General features: G+C 45.9%; 1 protein-coding gene across 5 annotated transcripts in view; it reads right to left on the bottom strand.

Moving 5' to 3' along the window:
* The window catches only part of GRM5 (glutamate metabotropic receptor 5), a 285,519-nt gene that overhangs the window by 250,961 nt on the left and 16,310 nt on the right, over positions 1-18,248 (bottom strand). For all 5 annotated transcript variants that reach the window (XM_083736139.1, XM_083736140.1, XM_083736138.1 and 2 more), the window contains exon 2: positions 6,310-7,186. In XM_083736139.1, the coding sequence (XP_083592265.1) occupies positions 6,310-6,988 (679 nt within the window). In that variant the 5' untranslated portion in view covers positions 6,989-7,186. The remainder of the gene's footprint in view (positions 1-6,309; positions 7,187-18,248) is intronic.

Genomic DNA, 18,248 nt, shown 5'->3' with positions numbered 1-18,248 from the left:
GACTCCCTGGAAAAGACCCTGGTGCTGGGAAAGATTGAGGGCACAAGAAAAAGGGGACGGCAGAGGACGAGATGGCTGGACAGTGTTCTCGAAGCTACCAGCATGAGTTTGACCAAACTGCGGGAGGCAGTGGAAGACAGGAGTGCCTGGCGTGCTCTGGTCCAGGGGGTCACGAAGAGTCGGACACGACTAAACGACTAAACAACAACAATCATATCACCACTGAGTCTTCCCATCTCCAGGCACAACTCTCTATCACTATACAATAAACACCATACAATATACACTATACAATATTAACATTATATGTTATTAGTATACAATGCAAACACATTTATAAACAGAGCAAAAAGAGGGGAAATGCTTTGAAAGAAATCTTACTTTAGTTCATTTCATACCATCCTATTTTATAAGGCAAAACATGATAGCAAACTTATTCTCAGATTTTATAAAGCTGTAAAATCCAGATGAATATAGAGTGGTGAATTATCTGAGGAAAAATTGTATCAATGAAAACAGCATTTATGGTGGAATATCATTTCAATATTACTGTTCCAGGAATAGATAAATATTCTTTATATACTCCACTTCCCAATGAACTTTCCTGGTGCATATTATTCTTTAAACCTTATACAATATGTGAATTTATAGTTCAATCCTATGCATGGAAGTTGAAGCTGTTGCACTCAGGTCCTGCTTCCCCGCTTCCCAGAAGTGGGATCTGATTGACAACTGTGAGAACAGAGTGCTGGACCAGGGTGTTTCCCAGACTTGGGTCTCCAGCTGTCCCATCCCCCCGGTGTTTCCCAGACTTGGGTCTCCAGCTGTCCCATCCCCCCGGTCCTGCTAGCTAGGGATGATGAGAGTTGTAGTCCAAAAACAGCTGGAGACCCAAGTTTGGGAAACACTGGTTTAGCCTGATCCAGCAGAGCTCTTCTTGAATCTACTCAGAATTAGAACCAGTGTGGCGTAATGGTTAGAGTGTTGGACCAGGACCTGGGAAACTAGGGTTTGAATCCCCACTCAGTCATGAAGCTCACTGGGTGACCTTGGGCCAGTCATTACCGTATTATTTGCTCTATAGGACGCACCTGATCATAGGACATACCTTGTTTTAGAGGGGGAGAACAAGAAAAAAAATCTCCCCCTCTCTGCTCAGCACCCCTTCAGCGAAGCAGCAGGAGAAACGAAGCCCCTTCCATTTCAACTCCCGCTTGGCTGAAGGGGCGCTGGGCAGCTCTCCCTCTCTGCTGAAGCCAGGAGAGTCTTGCTCCCCCAGCTTCAGCAAAAAGGAAACCGAAGCCTCCGGAGAGCAGCGGGAACTCACGCTGCACTCCAAAGGCTTCAGGCAGCTATCCCTGAAGCCTGGAGAGTGAGAGGGGTCAGTGCACACCGATCCCTCTCGCTCTCCAGGTTTCAGCGAAAGCAACACGAAGCCTCCGGACAGTGGCGTAGCGTGGGGGGTGCAGGGGGGCCGGCTGCACCAGGCGCAACATCTGGGGGTTAGGGTAAGGGGGCGCAAATCCACGGGTTAGGGGGCGCAAATTACTTGCCTTGCCCCGGCTGCTGACAACCCACGCTACGCCACTGCCTCCGGAGCACAGAGGGAGTGCTCCCTCTGTGCTTCGGAGGCTTCCCGTTGCTATCGCTGAAGCCAAGGAGCCTGCATTTGTTCCATAGGATGCACACACATTTCCCCTTAATTTTTGGAGGGGAAAAAGTGTGTCCTATAGAGCGAAAAATACGGTATGTCTTAGCTTAAACTTCCTCACAGGGTTGTTGTGAGGGTGAAGTGGGGAGAAGGAAAACCATGTATATATACCACCTTGAGAACTTTGGAAGATAAAGGTGGTATATAGATGTAATAAATAAGTAAGTGCAACTGAGTTCAGTGGGGCTTATTCTTCCTTAAGTGTACAGTCGTACCTTGGCTCTCAAACACCTTGGTACACATACGTTTTGGCTCCCGAATGCTAGAAACCAGAAGTAAGTGTTCCGGTTTTTGAACGTTCTTTGGAAACCAAACATCTGATGTGACTTCCATGGCTTCCGATTGAGTGCAGGAAGCTCCTGCAGCCAATTGGGAGCTGCACCTTGGTTTTCAAATGGTTCCGGGAGTTGAATGGACTCCCAGAACAGATTAGGTTTTCCAACCAAGGTACCACTGTACTTAAGATTGTAGCTTGCCTTAGGAAGGCAACTGTCCAAACTAGCCCATACCTGTTTGAAATCAATGAAGGCCTAGTAAATTTCTACAACACATGCTGTAACTTGTCTGGTGGCTATAAATAAGTTGGTCATTCTATGTTTTGATTCCTGCACACGACAAAAGGATCAGTTGGACACCACGTTCCGTGTCCTGCTAATGTGGTCTATCCATGTGGTCCGTCTGAATCATGAAACCAGGACTCCAGGAAGGAAAGCTATCACTTCAAAACAAATAAACTGGTGTCTCTCGCATCACCCTGCCTGAAGTTTCATTTCCATCTAATTCTAATTCCACCCAATTTGCCCAGCAGTTCTTCCTCTGTTGTTTAAAGCTGCCATTCACGTGATGAATACTCCAACTGTTGCCTCCAGTGTTAGATTCATTAGGCTAATTAGCCAGACATTTTCAAAATGTCATCTAAAGGACTTCTGGGCCAAGTGCTTTACTTAAGTGGCAAGTGACATGGAAAACCTTCCGCATATCAACCAATTGCCAGGCGCATGTTTTGCTTGCTAAGAACATAGTGCCAACAAGTGGAACATCCTCTCCAAATTGTCTGGCTGCAGTGCCAACAGGAAGGCAGGGGAACCACTGGCTTGTGGTTAGGATGAAGCCTGCAGTGGGTTCTGATCCGGTTCATGACGTCTCCTCCCTAGCAGACTGCAAATGGTGGAAGAGTTTGCTCTGCCTGGTACTTTCATCTCCTCAGTGCCACATGGAAGTTGACCTAGCTGATTATGGGAGGCAGACAGAGAGATGGCTCTCTTTCTCCCATGGCAGCTCTTTGTGGGAAGCTGTCTTATACAGAGTCAGGCCATTGGTTCATCTGACCAGCATTGGCTCCTCCAGGGTTCCAGGCATGAGTCTCTTTCCCAGCCCTACTTGGAGATGTCAGGGATTGAACCTGGAATCTTCTGCACTCAAGGCAGATGTTCTACCACTGAGCCACAGCCCAGCTCAAAGAATGGAAAGTCCCTCTTCAACACCCAACATGGAGGTCAAGCTTTTCCCTTCTGGGTGATGAAATGAATAGAGGGAGGGAGGGAGGGAGGGAGGGAGGGAGGGAGGGAGAAGTATGATGAAATGGTTAGAGTATTGAATTAGGACCATGGAAAGCAAACTTATGTATTATGTTGAACCAGCAAAGCTAACAGCTAAAATAAGAGAGTCTAACAAAAAAAAATTCTTGAAGAATGGAAGCTCTTTTTGGGTTATTTGAAGAAATATCATAACATGAAGAATCCATGAGCAGGATTTGAATTACAACCAACAGAAAGAATTAGAGACTATTATGTTATGATTATCATGTAAAAAGAGGGAAGACAGGGTACAGCAATGGAGGGATAAGAAAAGCAGCATAGAAAATGGGATGGGAAGTTGGTAATATATATTTTTTTAACTATATATGTGTGTGTGTGTTGGATGGTATGTGGAATTTCTGGAAATATAATTTTAAAAATTGGGGTGGGGATTGGACCATGGAGACCCAGGGTTCAAATCATCACTTATCCATGAAACTTTCTGAGTGACATTGAGCTGATGGGTGAACCTGCCCATGTATACAAAATGTTGAAGACAAGGAACCCTTAAAAAATAAAAATAAAATAAACACAGTAATGCAGCTCTCTGTGGATCCAGGAGTCAAAGTATTTCCTGCCCCTCCACTTTCTCACACACGCAAGTGTTTCTTGTGTTCAGCAATATATTATCAACATAATAATAGAGCATCTGTGGTGGATTTATTCTGCTTTATTAGTTGTTCTGTGGTGCTTTCCTAATCACAGCACATTATTGCTATCTGGAGGGGCTATAAACACAGAAACTCAGAACATTTGCAGAACTTCAGCAGGAGGGTATAGGACATGCACTGATTTGAAACAAAACGGTAGGACTGCTGCAAAGGTTTTGCTGGCAGAAATAGTATTGAAAGCATGTTTTGTGCATGGTCACCCTGATAGCATTATGAGCACAACTTATCCTGAACGCAGAATAAGAAAGGGTTTCACAAAAGAATTTGGAACAAGACACTAAGATCAGATCATAGCAAGAATTCTCAGAGATGGAAACCAAAAGACTTACCTTCAGTCCAATATTAGATCAACATATCTTTGTCTGTATTATAAAGTGTAGAGAGGGAAGATCACAGCCAATAAACCTTTATTAACTAACTGGTACAAGTAGGATTACCTAGCTTATTGTGGTGATGCGTGGTATTTTTATGCATTTATATATGCATATCTAGGTTCCCCAATGGACACGACAATGCCCTCATACACACACCCTAGTGCCTACCAGGGCCAAATGCCCCTCCCACATTTTAGATTATTTTTAATGAGATGTTTGGGACTTCTTTTTATTGTGATTGTTTGAGAAGGGCTTATCCATTTTGGGTGCACTTCCTCCTTTTTTGTCTGGGTTTTCAAGTTTTTTGTAGGGTATAGGTGTTTGTTTCTAGTTTTGGGAACGGGGTGTGTAAACATCACTAGAGCTTATCCTCTGCAAAATAGGTGTTTTGCAGATAGGTGGGGTATCCTTGCTCAGAGACGGAGCAAGGAGGGTGCGGTGGGTGTGGTCCACCCCGGGTGCCATCCCTGAGGGGGGGGGTGACATCGCCACAGGTACCCCCCAAAAGGACGCTCCCTGCTGCCGGTGCACCTCTCTGGGATGTGCAGCAACGCTGATGCACCCCCTTGCAAAGCCATCTTTCCCATTGGTGTTAGTGGTTCGTTGCACCAGGGCGCCGGCCTCTCAGGTGTGCCCTAGTGAGTAGGGGAGCTGCGCAGCTTTGCCGGCAACCTCCCCTTTCCTGCACGCCCACCAGCTGCGCCCCACCAACTATATGGCTGGTGGCCATGCAGCTTTCTTCCCAAGCCTCTGCATCTTCTAAAGACAGCCCTGCTCCCAGTCGTTTTCCTCCTGCTGCTTCCTGGTGAAAGATGCTGTGCAGCCTTCCTGGGCTGCCTTCTCGGGAGCCCCGACACTGGAGAGCATGTCCGCCAGTACGTTTTCCTGCTTGATCACCACCACCACGCCTGTGATGGCCTGGGATTCGGACTCGGATGCTGAACCTGAGCCTGCACAGGATTCCCCGCCTCCAGAACCAGCTGGGGCTTGAGCCCGAAGGGTCCTCTCCTGTGCTGGATCCTCAGGTGCAGACACCAGCTGAGTCTGCTCTGGCTCCTGAGGGGATGGAGGACCCATTGCCTGCAGGTGCTCCACTCTCAGTCCCGTCAGAGGAAGCTGAGGTTGCCTCTGGGTCTGGTAACCCTCCAGCCTCTCCTGAGCTGCAGAGGCTCAGGGCAGAGAGGCGGAGGGAACTAAGTTCCCACAGGAGGAGTGCTTGCCTCCAGGCCAGGAGGGGTGCATCACCAGAGGGTCAGGGCTGCCCTATGCCTCAGGGCAGATAAAAGCCGGCTAGCCCCAGTTCTACCTTGTGGGAGCAACATTGTTGGTTGCTAGTTCCTGCCTGAACCCTGCCTTGCTTTCCTGACTGAGCTCTTGGCCCGCCCTGGCTCCCTGCTTGCAAGCCTGTTCCTGACTTCACCCGCCTCCCTGCCCTGCACCCAACTCCAGCTACTATGGACTGCCTCCACGTTGCACCTTTGACCATGGACCAGACTTGGACCTTGCCTCTTGGGTAACCCACGGGACCAGCACAACGCTAAGGATCGGGGCGGTGGGGGAGGCAGAGGACGTTTTCCACTGCCCCCTCCCTTGTTTTGGAGTTGCCAGGGGCACCAGAGGGATCTTTGCACCACGGCGCCAGATATGCTTAAGACGGCCCCGCCCCCTTGGGAAACATGCCGACGCTGCTAGCTCCACCTCTGCCTGTCCCTATGGGTGCCGTGTGGCACTGCAAGCCCCGCCCCAATGGGTGGTTCACCACGCCCCTGGGAGCACCTCCCCAGGTGCCCAAGAGTCTTCCTCCACCACTGCCCTTGCTGTATGTATAAACGGGTTCAAAATTTGAGGCAACAGAAAATAATCAGTTTGAGATCATACTGATTCTACAAACATGGAACATGGTATATGCTCTATAAGTTAATACTGCAACCCAGAACGTATCCTTATTGCATGTGAATGTGAATGTTCTCCCTTACCTTCAGTATGCACAGCAGAGACGTAAGTCCAGTTGTATCTCTTAACTATGTCCACCATCGCCCGAGCCTGTTGTGCATCCGAGGGCACCACTCTCATGAAGTACTTGAACAAGGTCTTGTCACTTAAGTCCATGCTGGTTGCCGAGTAAGCAATCTGAGGTATGTTGAAGAGCTGCAACAAGTTTTGGACCTGGATGGCCACTGAACTGGATCCAGGCCCGATGACGCCGACGATGGGCTTTTTGGAACGGAAGGAAGATGTCGAGCCATCCACACACTTCATCAGCCCTTCTTCCTCTTCCGCCGAGATGAGAGAATCCCGTATGAACTCGATGCTTTGCTCGAGAGCAACCGCCGAGTGCCAGCACGAGTCTCTGATCTCGCAACCTAACGTTATGTTTGGCAACAAGGTCTGGTTCTGGTTAATCCTGTCGAGTGTATGGAGCATCGCCTCCACTCGCTGAATGCCATACTGCTCCCTCACCTCTCCGCACTTCCTCTCGTGGACTTTGTCAACAGATGGCTGGTGGTGCACAGAGAACAGAGCCCCAATGATGATGTCCCCTGGCATGTAGGCAACCACTCTCCTCTCATTGGACTGTGCAGAAACCAAAAGACCAAAGTTCCCACAGGCATCTTCCTTCAATAACAAGACTGCAAGGAACGGCAGAAGGAGCATTTTAGGAAATGGTTTAAGCCAGTATAGGAAACATGGTGGGACCACAAGGTGAGAGCGTTTTTAAGCAGCAACGACGACGTCTTTTGAAGGAATCAAAGCAACTGAGCCAGCGGTCAACTGGTGTTTCCAAGCATTTTCTATAAGATGGCCAACATCTCCTCTGCTGATAAAGAAGGATACAATCATAGTCTTCTCAGCCTTTAAGAGAAAATGGAGTGGTTAAAAAAAAAATAGAGCACGCATTTCTAGAATATTTTAAAACTAGAAAGCCCATCAATATTTTAGACCAGTGTTTCCCAAACTTGGGTTTCCAGCTTTTTTTAGACTACAGTTCCCATCACCCCTGACCACTGATCCTGCTAGCTAGGGATAATGGGAGTTGTAGTCCAAAAACAGCTGGAGACCCAAGATTGGAAAACATTGTTTCTGACTAAAGCAGGGATGGCCCTCCAGATGTTGCTGGAATAAAACATCTGTCATCCCATGCTGACTGAGGGTGACTAGAGTTGGAACTACATCTGGAGGGCCTCAGGTTCCTTATCACTGGACTAAAGCAGCATTTGAAGTGAATGGAGAAACTTTAAGGAAGCTAAAATAATTTCTAGAAGACTAATAAAGAAAATTATAGAGGTTCTATACATCACTGAATCTATTACCAGATTACACATCAGGCAAAATAATCTGATGATCACTACAATTATTGTTAAAATCTATTTCCTACCTTTCACCTTAAGGGAGGTTACAACAATTTTTTTAAAAAAACAACAACAGTATCGCATAATATTAAAAAATAGTTGAATCAATTTAAAATTACAGAAGTAAGGTGGTCCCTAAAAAGATACATTTTGTATATTTTATATCATTTCCACACATGCTAAAAGGGTTTCCAGGAAGAGATCTATCTATCTATCATCTATCTATCTATCTATCTATCTATCTATCTATCATCTATCTATCTATATATAAGACCAGGGGCACCATCTGGGGGGCGGGGATGAGGTGACGAGTTGCCCCCCAAATTTTCAAGGAGGGGGCTGGGGCCCCTCAATAATAATCCACGGTGGCATGTGCATGCCATGTGACATGCTCACGTCACTCGCAGATGCATGAAAACAGCATGAAACCAAATGCAGACTCCAGCTCCAAATTAAACCTGTAGCAGCAAACGGAAATTACCAGTATGCCTCAGCCCTCTTCAAAACGTAGGGCAAATCGTCACTTGCTGCCCATGCAGTGAAGAATTCGCAAGGATGTCCCCATTATACAATCTCCCTGCAGTTTGTCAGGATCTGGAGAGCTGGATCGCTCCAGCCCTGCTCTGCAATGAAGCTCTCTGTCGTTCAGGTTAGCTAAGCCTACTTTAATTACAACACAATCTGTTTTCTTCTATTGCAGTGCTTAACTGCTCATTGTATGCCTCTAAAGGCAATTCAGTCTCCTCTGCAAATGCCTATGCATTTAAAGTGCCTTACCTAAATTAATAGCCTTCTGTAATGCTTTGTCCCTGAACAGAATTTTCTCTTCCTACACATTTTCAAAGGGGCGAAGCCTCCATTAGTCTCGACTGAAAACCCCATCACCATCATTATCCTATAAATGAACCTGTTTATTATTTATCATTTCTTGAAATGACTGCCCTGTCATTCAACAATTTGATGATCCCAGTGTACAGAAACTAGGCAAGAGGTATTATTAATCATTATTATTATTATTACAGTGGTACCTCGGGTTAAGTACTTAATTTGTTCCAGAGGTCGTTCTTAACCTGAAACTGTTCTTAACCTGAAGCACCACTTTAGCTAATGGGGCCTCCTGCTGCTGCCGCACCACTGGAGCACGATTTTTGTTCTCATCCTGAAGCAAAGTTCTTAACCCGAAGCACTATTTCTGGGTTAGCGGAGTCTGTAACCTGATGTGTATGTAACCTGAAGCGTATGTAACCCGAGGTACCACTGTATTGTTATTATTGCTGCTGCTACTACTACTACTACTACTACTACTACTACTACTACTACTACTACTATAAGTGTAGGGAGCAATCCAAACCCACAATCTGCTAGGATGAAGGTGTTAGGATCCAGAAGATCTCTGGCTCATCTGGCTGATGTTAACTTAAGCTTAGCTCAGCTGGAGATATGCCAATGTAACTCCCTCATCCCAGCTCAACTGGGTCTCATTCCAGGGTAGTGGTGAGGGGACTTCAGCTTGGTTACATGGCCTGGCAACCCAGCAGTACCTACCCTAGCAAAAAAGGGCTGTTTAAGTCAAACTCTGTTTGAAAGGCACGTTTCCCCTTTGCAGGCTTAAGCAAGCTCTGCTGGCAGCAGCCCAGCTCCTGAGCAGTGTTTGGAATAGAGATAATTTTGGCCCGCTTAGTTTAAGGCAGTGTAAGTTCTGCTGGTTTCCCATACTTAGCATTCCTCTGCCAAAACAGCAGATTTGCAATAACCGCTTGGCAATTCACACATCTGATCAGTTCCCAGCAGATGGTAGATGATTCATTACCCCTAACCCTACCCTACACTACAGAGAAGCTCTTCCATTTGTGCACAAGCAAATATGGTACATTGGCCCACAATGCATTGCGCTCCGACCACCATTTTAATAGGGTCAGCGACCTCAGCTTTTGCCTTACATTTGTGAGGCAAATATTGCTTTGAGATATGGGCTCAAAGCAATTCACAAAAAGAGGACTTGCTCCTGAAACATGGAATGCCTGGTATGTATTGGGAAGATGCACCCAAGTCTACTGTTTCAATTTTTGAGCTGATTTAATGGGATTGTTATATAATGGGATATATATTAATTGCAGGTGCATATATTTTAATGGGATTGTTGTACTGTGCATCTTAACTATGGGTGCTCATATTTTAATCATAGAATCATAGAGTTGGAAGAGACCACAAGGGCCATCGAGTCCAACCCCCTGCCAAGCAGGAAACACCATCAGAGCACTCCTGACATATGGTTGTCAAGCCTCTGCTTAAAGACCTCCAAAGAAGGAGACTCCACCACACTCCTTGGCAGCAAATTCCACTGTCGAACAGCTCTTACTGTCAGGAAGTTCTTCCTAATGTTTAGGTGGAATCTTCTTTCTTGTAGTTTGGAACCATTGCTCCGTGTCCGCTTCTCTGGAGCAGCAGAAAACAACCTTTCTCCCTCCTCTATGTGACATCCTTTTATATATTTGAACATGGGTATCATATCACCCCTTAACCTCCTCTTCTCCAGGTTAAACATGCCCAGCTCCCTTAGCCGTTCCTCATAAGGCATCGTTTCCAGGCCTTTGACCATTTTGGTTGCCCTCCTCTGGACACGTTCCAGTTTGTCAGTGTCCTTCTTGAACTGTGGTGCCCAGAACTGGACACAGTACTCCAGGTGAGGTCTGACCAGAGCAGAATACAGTGGCACTATTACTTTCCTTGATCTAGATGCTATACTCCTATTGATGCAGCCCAGAATTGCATTGGCTTTTTTAGCTGCCACGTCACACTGTTGGCTCATGTCTGCATCATACTTTGTAAACCACTTGAAAACCTGTTTTGGCATTAAGCAGTGTTATAAATGGATATAATAATAAACTGATAATGATAATAATAAATTGCCACCCCTTGTATCTGCCAGGAAATCTATTCCTAGCCACTTCCAGGGTTTTGTAATTGAAAACTAAACAAAATAACAATTGGTGCTTGATTTATTTGTGTTTTCCCCTTTTGTCTGAAACAGTTCAATATTCTCATTTTATCCTTGCTTATCCCTTTTCTTACAAATGTTGTCTGTGTTGCTTAATTAATGTGCATTTGGAACTCCATTTGGCAGATGGGTGGTATGCAGATTTCACAAAGAAATAAATGCATACATGTTTCCCTGCCTCCTTTGTGCCCGTACTTTAATGTGCACTAATAATAACACATGATTCATGTTACTAAGACATTATCTAACAGCGAATCTGTTGTGGGAGGGGAGGGGAGAAAAGGAGAAGTCAGCTGTACAGGCGATTATAGTTCCGAAAAGGGAGCCATCCTGTCCAAAAATTCCCCTTGCGAGCAGCATATTATTGGCTGATGTCTGGTTTTGGTGTGGGAAGGCGGCTCAGGACAGCTCCCAACACAAAGTCTGTATAAAAGTATTGATCATTCTGTGCTGACAATTTCAGAAAACACTTGTTTCTATTTGCAACACACAACTGTGCCAGATGGTCGTTGCAGAAACAACTCTTTACAAATTGGTGCCTGAATATAAATTTTTATTTTCCTCTTCCCTGCCTGCCCCCTTTCCCTTGTGCGCCGTTTATAGATTATGAGCCTGTGGGTAGGGACGGTCTTGTTTTAATTGCATGTAAGACACTTTGAGAGCCTTTTTGGCTGAAGAGTGGGGTAAAGGTAAAGGGACCCCTGACCGTTAGGTCCAGTTGCGGCCGACTCTAGGGTTGCGGCGCTCATCTCGCCGAGGTGAGCCAGTGTACAGCTTCCGGGTCATGTGGCCAGCATGACTAAGTCGCTTCTGATGAAACTAGAGCAGTGCACGGAAACGCCATTTACCTTCTCGCCGGAGTGGTACCTATTTATCTACTTGCACTTTTACGTGCTTTCGAACTGCTAAGTGGGCAGGAGCAGGGACCAAGCAATGGGAGCTCACCCCGTTGTGGGGATTCAAACCGCCGACCTTCTGATCGGCAAGTCCTAGGCTCTGTGGTTTAGACCCCAGCGCCACCCACGTCCCAAAGAGTGGGGTACACACCCTTTAAATAAATGAAGAGGCAAACAAACTGTGTGTGCAATTAAGTTTTCCAGTTGCATTTGTAGAGCAGTGTGTGAGATAGCACACCTCAGACTTTTTAGTTTAGGGAAAAGGTATTTCTCCCTCCCTTAGAACTTAGGGACATCAGATGACATTGAACGTTTGAAGAATTAAGACAGATAAAAGAAAGTACTTTTTTACACAGGGCATAGTCAAACTGTGGAACCCTCTCCCCCAGGAGGAGTGATGGCTGCCAACTTGGATGGCTTTAAAAGAGAGATTAGACAAATTCATGGAGGATAAGGCCGTTGACGTCTATTAGCCATGATGGCTATGGTCTACCTGCGCATCTGTAGGCAACAATGCTTCTGAATACCAGCTGCTGAAAACCATGGGAGGGGAGAGGGCTTTTGTGCGCATGCTCTGCTCCCTGGTTTCCCAGAGGGGCATCTGGTTCACCACTGTGAGAACAGGATGCTGGACGAGATGATAATAATTTATTATTTATACCCCGCCCATCTGGCTGGGCTTCCCCAGCCACTCTGGGCAGCTCCCAACAGAATATTAAAAACAGGCTAAAACATCAAACATTTAAAAATTCCCTAAACAGGGCTGCCTTCAGATGTCTTCTAAAAGTCAGGTAGTTGTTTATTTCCTTGACATCTGATGGGAGGGCATTCCACAAGACGGGTGCCACCACCAAGAAGGCCCTCTGCCTGGTTCCCTGTAACCTCACTTCTCGCAGCGAGGGAACTGCCAGAAGGTCCTCAGAGCTAGACCTCAGTGTCTGGGCTGAACAATGGAGGTGGAGATGCTCCTTCAGGTATACTGGACCAAGGCCATTTAGGGCTTTAAAGGTCAGCACCAACAGTTTGAATTGTGCTTGGAAACGTACCATTGGCCTGATCCAGGTATTCCTATGTTATGTTCTTAGTGTGATGCATATCTACAGTATAGCTATAGCTATCCCTATGTATCTATATGGAAAAATTGTCATAGATCCATTTAGCTCAGTACTGCTGACACTGACTCCCAATAGCTCTCTAGGCTTGCAGGCAGGAGTCTTTCCTTAGCCCTACTTGGAGATGCTAAAGACTGCACTTGGGGCCTTTTGAATGCAAAGTCTGTGCTCTACCAGGCTTTCAAGCACTCAGCCACTCTGCAAAGGGCTTCATTTTATAAACAGGGTCTTACCGCATTCTGCCTAGGGATACAGCTCTGCATTTCTATATACTGGACTCGAAACGAACACAATTTACCATCCAATGCATTTCAAATCATACGTTATTGTAACGGCACCCACTAGTGGTTCCACCTGATAAAAGCCTTTCTTCTTTTTCCATTATGCTTCACTCTCAAGTTCCCTATTACTCATCCCTAGACTCATTTAGGGAACTCTTGAAAAGAGAGAGAGTAAGAAGAAGAAAAAGCAAATAGGATTCCCCCCCCCCCTCCCATTAGACAAATGAGAACTTTAGTGGCTATAGTCTAGTAACTTTCCAAATGAAACGCTCTCTTAGGATAGCGGTAATCTCCAAAATTTACAGCAAAGGATAGGATTGCATTGCCTTCTAGGCAAATTTAGGGAGCTGCATGCCACTAGTAGGTGTGGCCAGAGCCAAAAGTGGAAGGAGCAAATAATAATAATAATAATAATACCTTTGCACAGTTGATTAGTTTCTACACACAGTCACACTCCTCTCTCTCTATCCTGCATTTAGCCAAGCGAGTGGCATTATCAGGGGCCAATGACATTCCAGCCAAGCACTCAAGGATGGTGCAAAACATGACCAATAAGCAGTGTTATGTTTCTAGAAAAAGAGGTGCCAGAGCTAAGCAGATGGATAGCACAGTTGGTTAGAGCATGGTGCTGAGAACACCAAGATTGCAGGTTCGATCCCCATATGGGACAGCTGAATAGCCCTGCGTTGCAGGGGGTTGGACTAGATGACCCTCAGGATCCCTTCCACTTCTACAATTCTTTTATTCTAACTTACCATGGACCCCTGTGTTGTTCTCCTATAATGGCAATGGCGCCCGTCTGAAAGGTGCCGGAACTGAGTTCAAGCAATTTGTGGGGGGAGGGAGCCTTTGAGACTTTGAGAAAGGGACTGTGGCCGGGGGCGAGAGTCGAGAGGGCCAGGCGAAGGCACTTTGAGGGCCAAATTTGGCTCCCAGGCCTGAGGTCCTCAACCCCTGCCTTGCAGCATCACTCTGTGGCAAGTTGCATAAAACCGCAAGTAACATTGAATCCAACGTAGTTGAGTGTTTTGGGGGATTGGTGTTCCAGCATACAGCTCCACAGAAGCTCCCAGTTCAACACAGAAGGTCAATGGGCAACCACACTGACACACATCTCCCAAAGCTAACAACTAATATCTGTTGCTATCAAAGGGTTAAAAGGTAGCAGAAACGCTCTAATCACTGAGCAGCTGGAGGTCATTAGGCTTCCAGGAACATGAGTTTGTATAAATAGTCTCGCGTGTGTTTGTTCTTCCCTTTTCTCCCCCTTTTTGGGTGTGTTTGCTGAGATGTGTGGTTCTTCGCCAGGGTTGTTTTTTGTTTTGTAAATAAACCTTATCTTTGAGTTACAAACCGCATGCTCCAAGACTCCTCTTTGAAAAGATACTGCCTCTCCTGCCCTTCTTCAACTGCTGTGCGAAATACTCTGCTGTAGTGGGACTTGTGACGATGGAAGCGCACTGGGCATTTACATTAAACTAATTAAAGTTTAATGGGACAGGTTATGGATGTTTGTACGTCAAGAAGGAGCTAAGGAGTGCAGTTCAGAGTGATTTATGCAAGGACTGGAGCGAAGTCAGAAGCGGTTGCCGACAACGAAAGCTTTCAAAGCAGCTTGAGTCCTGCAATGTGCCTAGAAAAGTTTTAAACAGGCACTGAGCAGTTTGTACTCGCTGGAAGACATCTTATTCTTCAAGGAGCCACCTCAACAGCTGGGAGACGGTCTACAGGTGTGTGAGTATCGTTCCTAAGCCCCAGGGAGGATGGCAGAGTCCCAGGAAAGTTTTTCTGTCCCGTTTACGCGACTCAATGGGAAAAATTGGCAAGATTGGAAGGCTAGAGTGAGGGTTTGGTTGCAAGCAAAAGAGTTGTGGAGTTGTACTGAAGCACCGCCTTTACAGGCACCTGCAGACGCGTCTGCAGAAGACAAAGCAACAGCAGCAGCTTCACAGAAACGTGCCAGGAAAGCCCAAGGTCTACTAGTTTTGGCAGTGGGACCAGAGCAAATGCCTTATGTTTCTGAGTTAAAGAACACGCATGAGGTCTGGACGGTTCTGCAGCGGCTAAATTCCAGAAACACTGCGGGGGCCAAGATCCATGCTACAAGATGTTTGTTTGATTTACGTCTCCAACCGGGAGCGTGTGTGAAAGAACATATTGCCAAAATGGTGTCTGCCTTTAATCAACTAAGACAGCTGGGCATTCCTTTCTCTATGGAGCAGCAGTCATACATATTGTTGTCTTCTCTTGATAAAAGCTATGAGACTCTAGCTCTAACTTTGGAAGCTATGCCTTCAACTGAATTAACCCTTGAATACATTTCATCTCGGCTTGCAGATGAACAGGATAAAAGGCAAAGAGAAAGAGGTTTGTCTTTAAAGGGGAGTTATGCTGTGCCTAAGAGTGTTGATGCTGAGTTTGAGCACACAGTAAATGCTTTTGCAGCTAGACACTGTTTTCGCTGTGGTTCCCCTTCCCATCTAATTAGGAATTGCACACGTGAACCTGGTCAAGACAGCACCAAGGCCGTTACCCCTAGTTACCAGACAAGGAGTTCCAGGGGACGTCAAAGAAGAGGAGGAGGTCGTGGCTACTCCCACAGCACACAGCACATGGCTTCAGTAATGGCGTTGATGCAAGGGCGTGGCCAAGGCAGCAATCTACGCTGGTTGATCGACAGTGGTGCATCTCACCACCTGGTGGCGCCATCTAGTGTCCGTTTGCAGAATTGCAGACATTTGCAAACCCTTAAAGTTGTGACAATGGCAGATTCAACTAAACGTTCCTTAGAGACCGTAGGCACAGTGTTCTTGAAATGTTTGCAAACAGAAATTGATGCCTACGTGCTAAAGGGATTGAAGGGGTGTATTTTGTCTGTGTCAGAACTTGATAGAAATGGGTTTAAAACTGTGTTTGAAAATGGGGTTTGCACTATTTCAAAGAATAACGTATCTCTTTTGCAGGTGGAATGCAGAGATGGGTTATATTATTTTGAGACAAGTCCAGATGAAGTTGAACAGGTTCATGCTGGTTGTGTGAACTCACCTACCCATAATTCTTGTGTCCATTTATGGCACCGCCGTCTGGGACATATTAATTTTCAGTATGTTAAAAGGCAACCTGAATTATCAGAAGGGTGCAAAATGAACAAATGTACTAAGTATTTGGATTGTACTGCATGCAAAAGGGCGAAGGTTCATAGATGCAGCTATCCCAGTTCAGATAGGAAATCTGACAAAGTATTCCAACTTGTGCATATGGACCTATGTGGCCCAATGCCTGTTGCTAGCATGGGAGGTTCGAGGTATGCACTGTGTCTCTCGGATGACAAAACAAAGGTTACATGGTTTTTTCCTCTCAAAACAAAAGCAGATACTGCAGAAACAGTTAAAAATTGGGTTCATGCAGTAGAACTTGAATTCGGTACTAGAGTACTTGCTTTTCAGACAGACAGAGGGTCAGAATTTACCGGGTCTGTGTTGCAGAATTTCTTTAAGAAAAAGGGAATTAAGCATCGTCTGTCTACACCTTATTCCCCCCAAGAAGGAGGCGTGGCCGAACGTAAAAACAGGGTTCTGCAAGAGTTGGCAAACTCTATGTTGTTTGATGCTAAACTCCCTCAAAGTTACTGGGCGGAAGCCTGGCAGGCGGCTACTCATATTCTGAACCAAGTATATAATTCGGTAATTGCAACTACCCCATATTTTGCTTTATATGGGAAGAAGCCCAAAATTAATTACTTTCGGGTGTTTGGATGTCCAGCCTATGTACTTATCCCAAAAGCGTTAAGGAAAAAGGGAGGTCCAAGGGCTAGGAAACTCATCTTTTGTGGGTATGAACCACACGCCAAATCTTGGAGGTTCGTGAACCCAAATGGGGATACTACAAGAGTGGTCCTCAGTAGGAGCGCTGAATTTTGTGAGCAATCTGGATGGACTCACTTACATGCTAACCCTGACATTTTGAGAGATGATTTAGGCATTTATGCTGAGAATGAAAGTCCAGAGAGTAGTGAGCCAGAAGGGGATGGTGCACATGGTTCAGATGCAGATTCTGACCAGGCACAAGGTTCTTCTCCTAAGGTAGAAAAGCCAAAATCTAGGGGTGTTCCAACATCGCCAGTCAGTAGGCCTAGCAGACAGCAAAAGCGAAGCAGGTCGCCTGCAACACCAAGCCCAAGGGAGGTATCTAAACGGAGGTCTTTATCCCTAGAGGCACATCCAGATATTAAGTCTGCGACAGATTCTGACAGCCAACGGTCAGAGGGGGCACAAGAGGAACAATTGCGCAGGTCAAATCGTGCCACAAAGGGCAAGCCACCAGAGCGGTTTAAGGTGACAAGTGTATACGTAAATATGGCACAGTGTGAGCCAGATAGCTATATGGAGGTACAACAGCTTCCAAGCTCAGAAGCCGTTAAGTGGCAGGAAGCAATGGAAAAAGAGATGGCTTCAATGAAGTCTCTCGGTGTGTTTACAAGTACAGAGCTTCCGAAAGGGCAACAAGCTGTAGGTTGTCGATGGGTATATCGTTTAAAGCCCACAACTACTGAGGAGTTGCAATATAAAGCCCGACTAGTTGCAAAAGGGTTTTCGCAGCGCAAAGGTGTTCACTATTCTCAAATCTATGGACCTACTTCAAGATCAGAGTCACTAAGAATGCTTTTAGCCTCTTCAGCTAAGAAGGGAAATAAGCTGTTTCATTTTGATGTCAATGTGGCTTATTTAAACGCAGACTTACAGGAGGAAGTCTATATGACACCACCACCAGGTTTTGAAGGAGACAAGCCAAACCAGGTCTGGCGCCTACACAAATCCATTTATGGGTTGAAACAGTCCGCCCGTAATTGGAATTCCTGCTTAAACGATGCTCTAGAGAGCATGGGGTTCAGAAAGAGCGCAGCAGATGCGTGTCTTTATCTAAAAGGCTCGGGATGTGAACAAGAAGCAGTCTTGATATTCGTTGACGATTTATTATACAGTGGAAAGGATGATAAACTTGCACAACAATTTGCCACAAAGCTTGGAGAAAGGTTTCAGATAAAATCACTAGGCAATGTATCTGTTTATCTAGGAGTTAAAATTCAGCAAGATGAAAATGGGAACTATTGGCTCAGCCAAGAAGCTAAGATCCAGCAGTTGCTGGAAAGGTTTAAAATGGACAACTGTGCTGGCGTTAAAACCCCAATGGAGTTAAGTTACACAAAGGATGCTCAAACTGAGCAACAGGCAGAGTTCAGTAATCCCGGGGTTTACCAGTCAGCGATAGGCAGTCTACT

The sequence above is a fragment of the Podarcis gaigeae genome (genome assembly GCF_964106915.1).
Source record: "Podarcis gaigeae genome assembly, chromosome: 4".
Lineage (NCBI taxonomy): Eukaryota > Metazoa > Chordata > Lepidosauria > Squamata > Lacertidae > Podarcis > Podarcis gaigeae.
The sequence above is the reverse complement of the archived record's forward strand: the minus strand, read 5'-3'. Positions and strand labels throughout refer to the sequence as shown.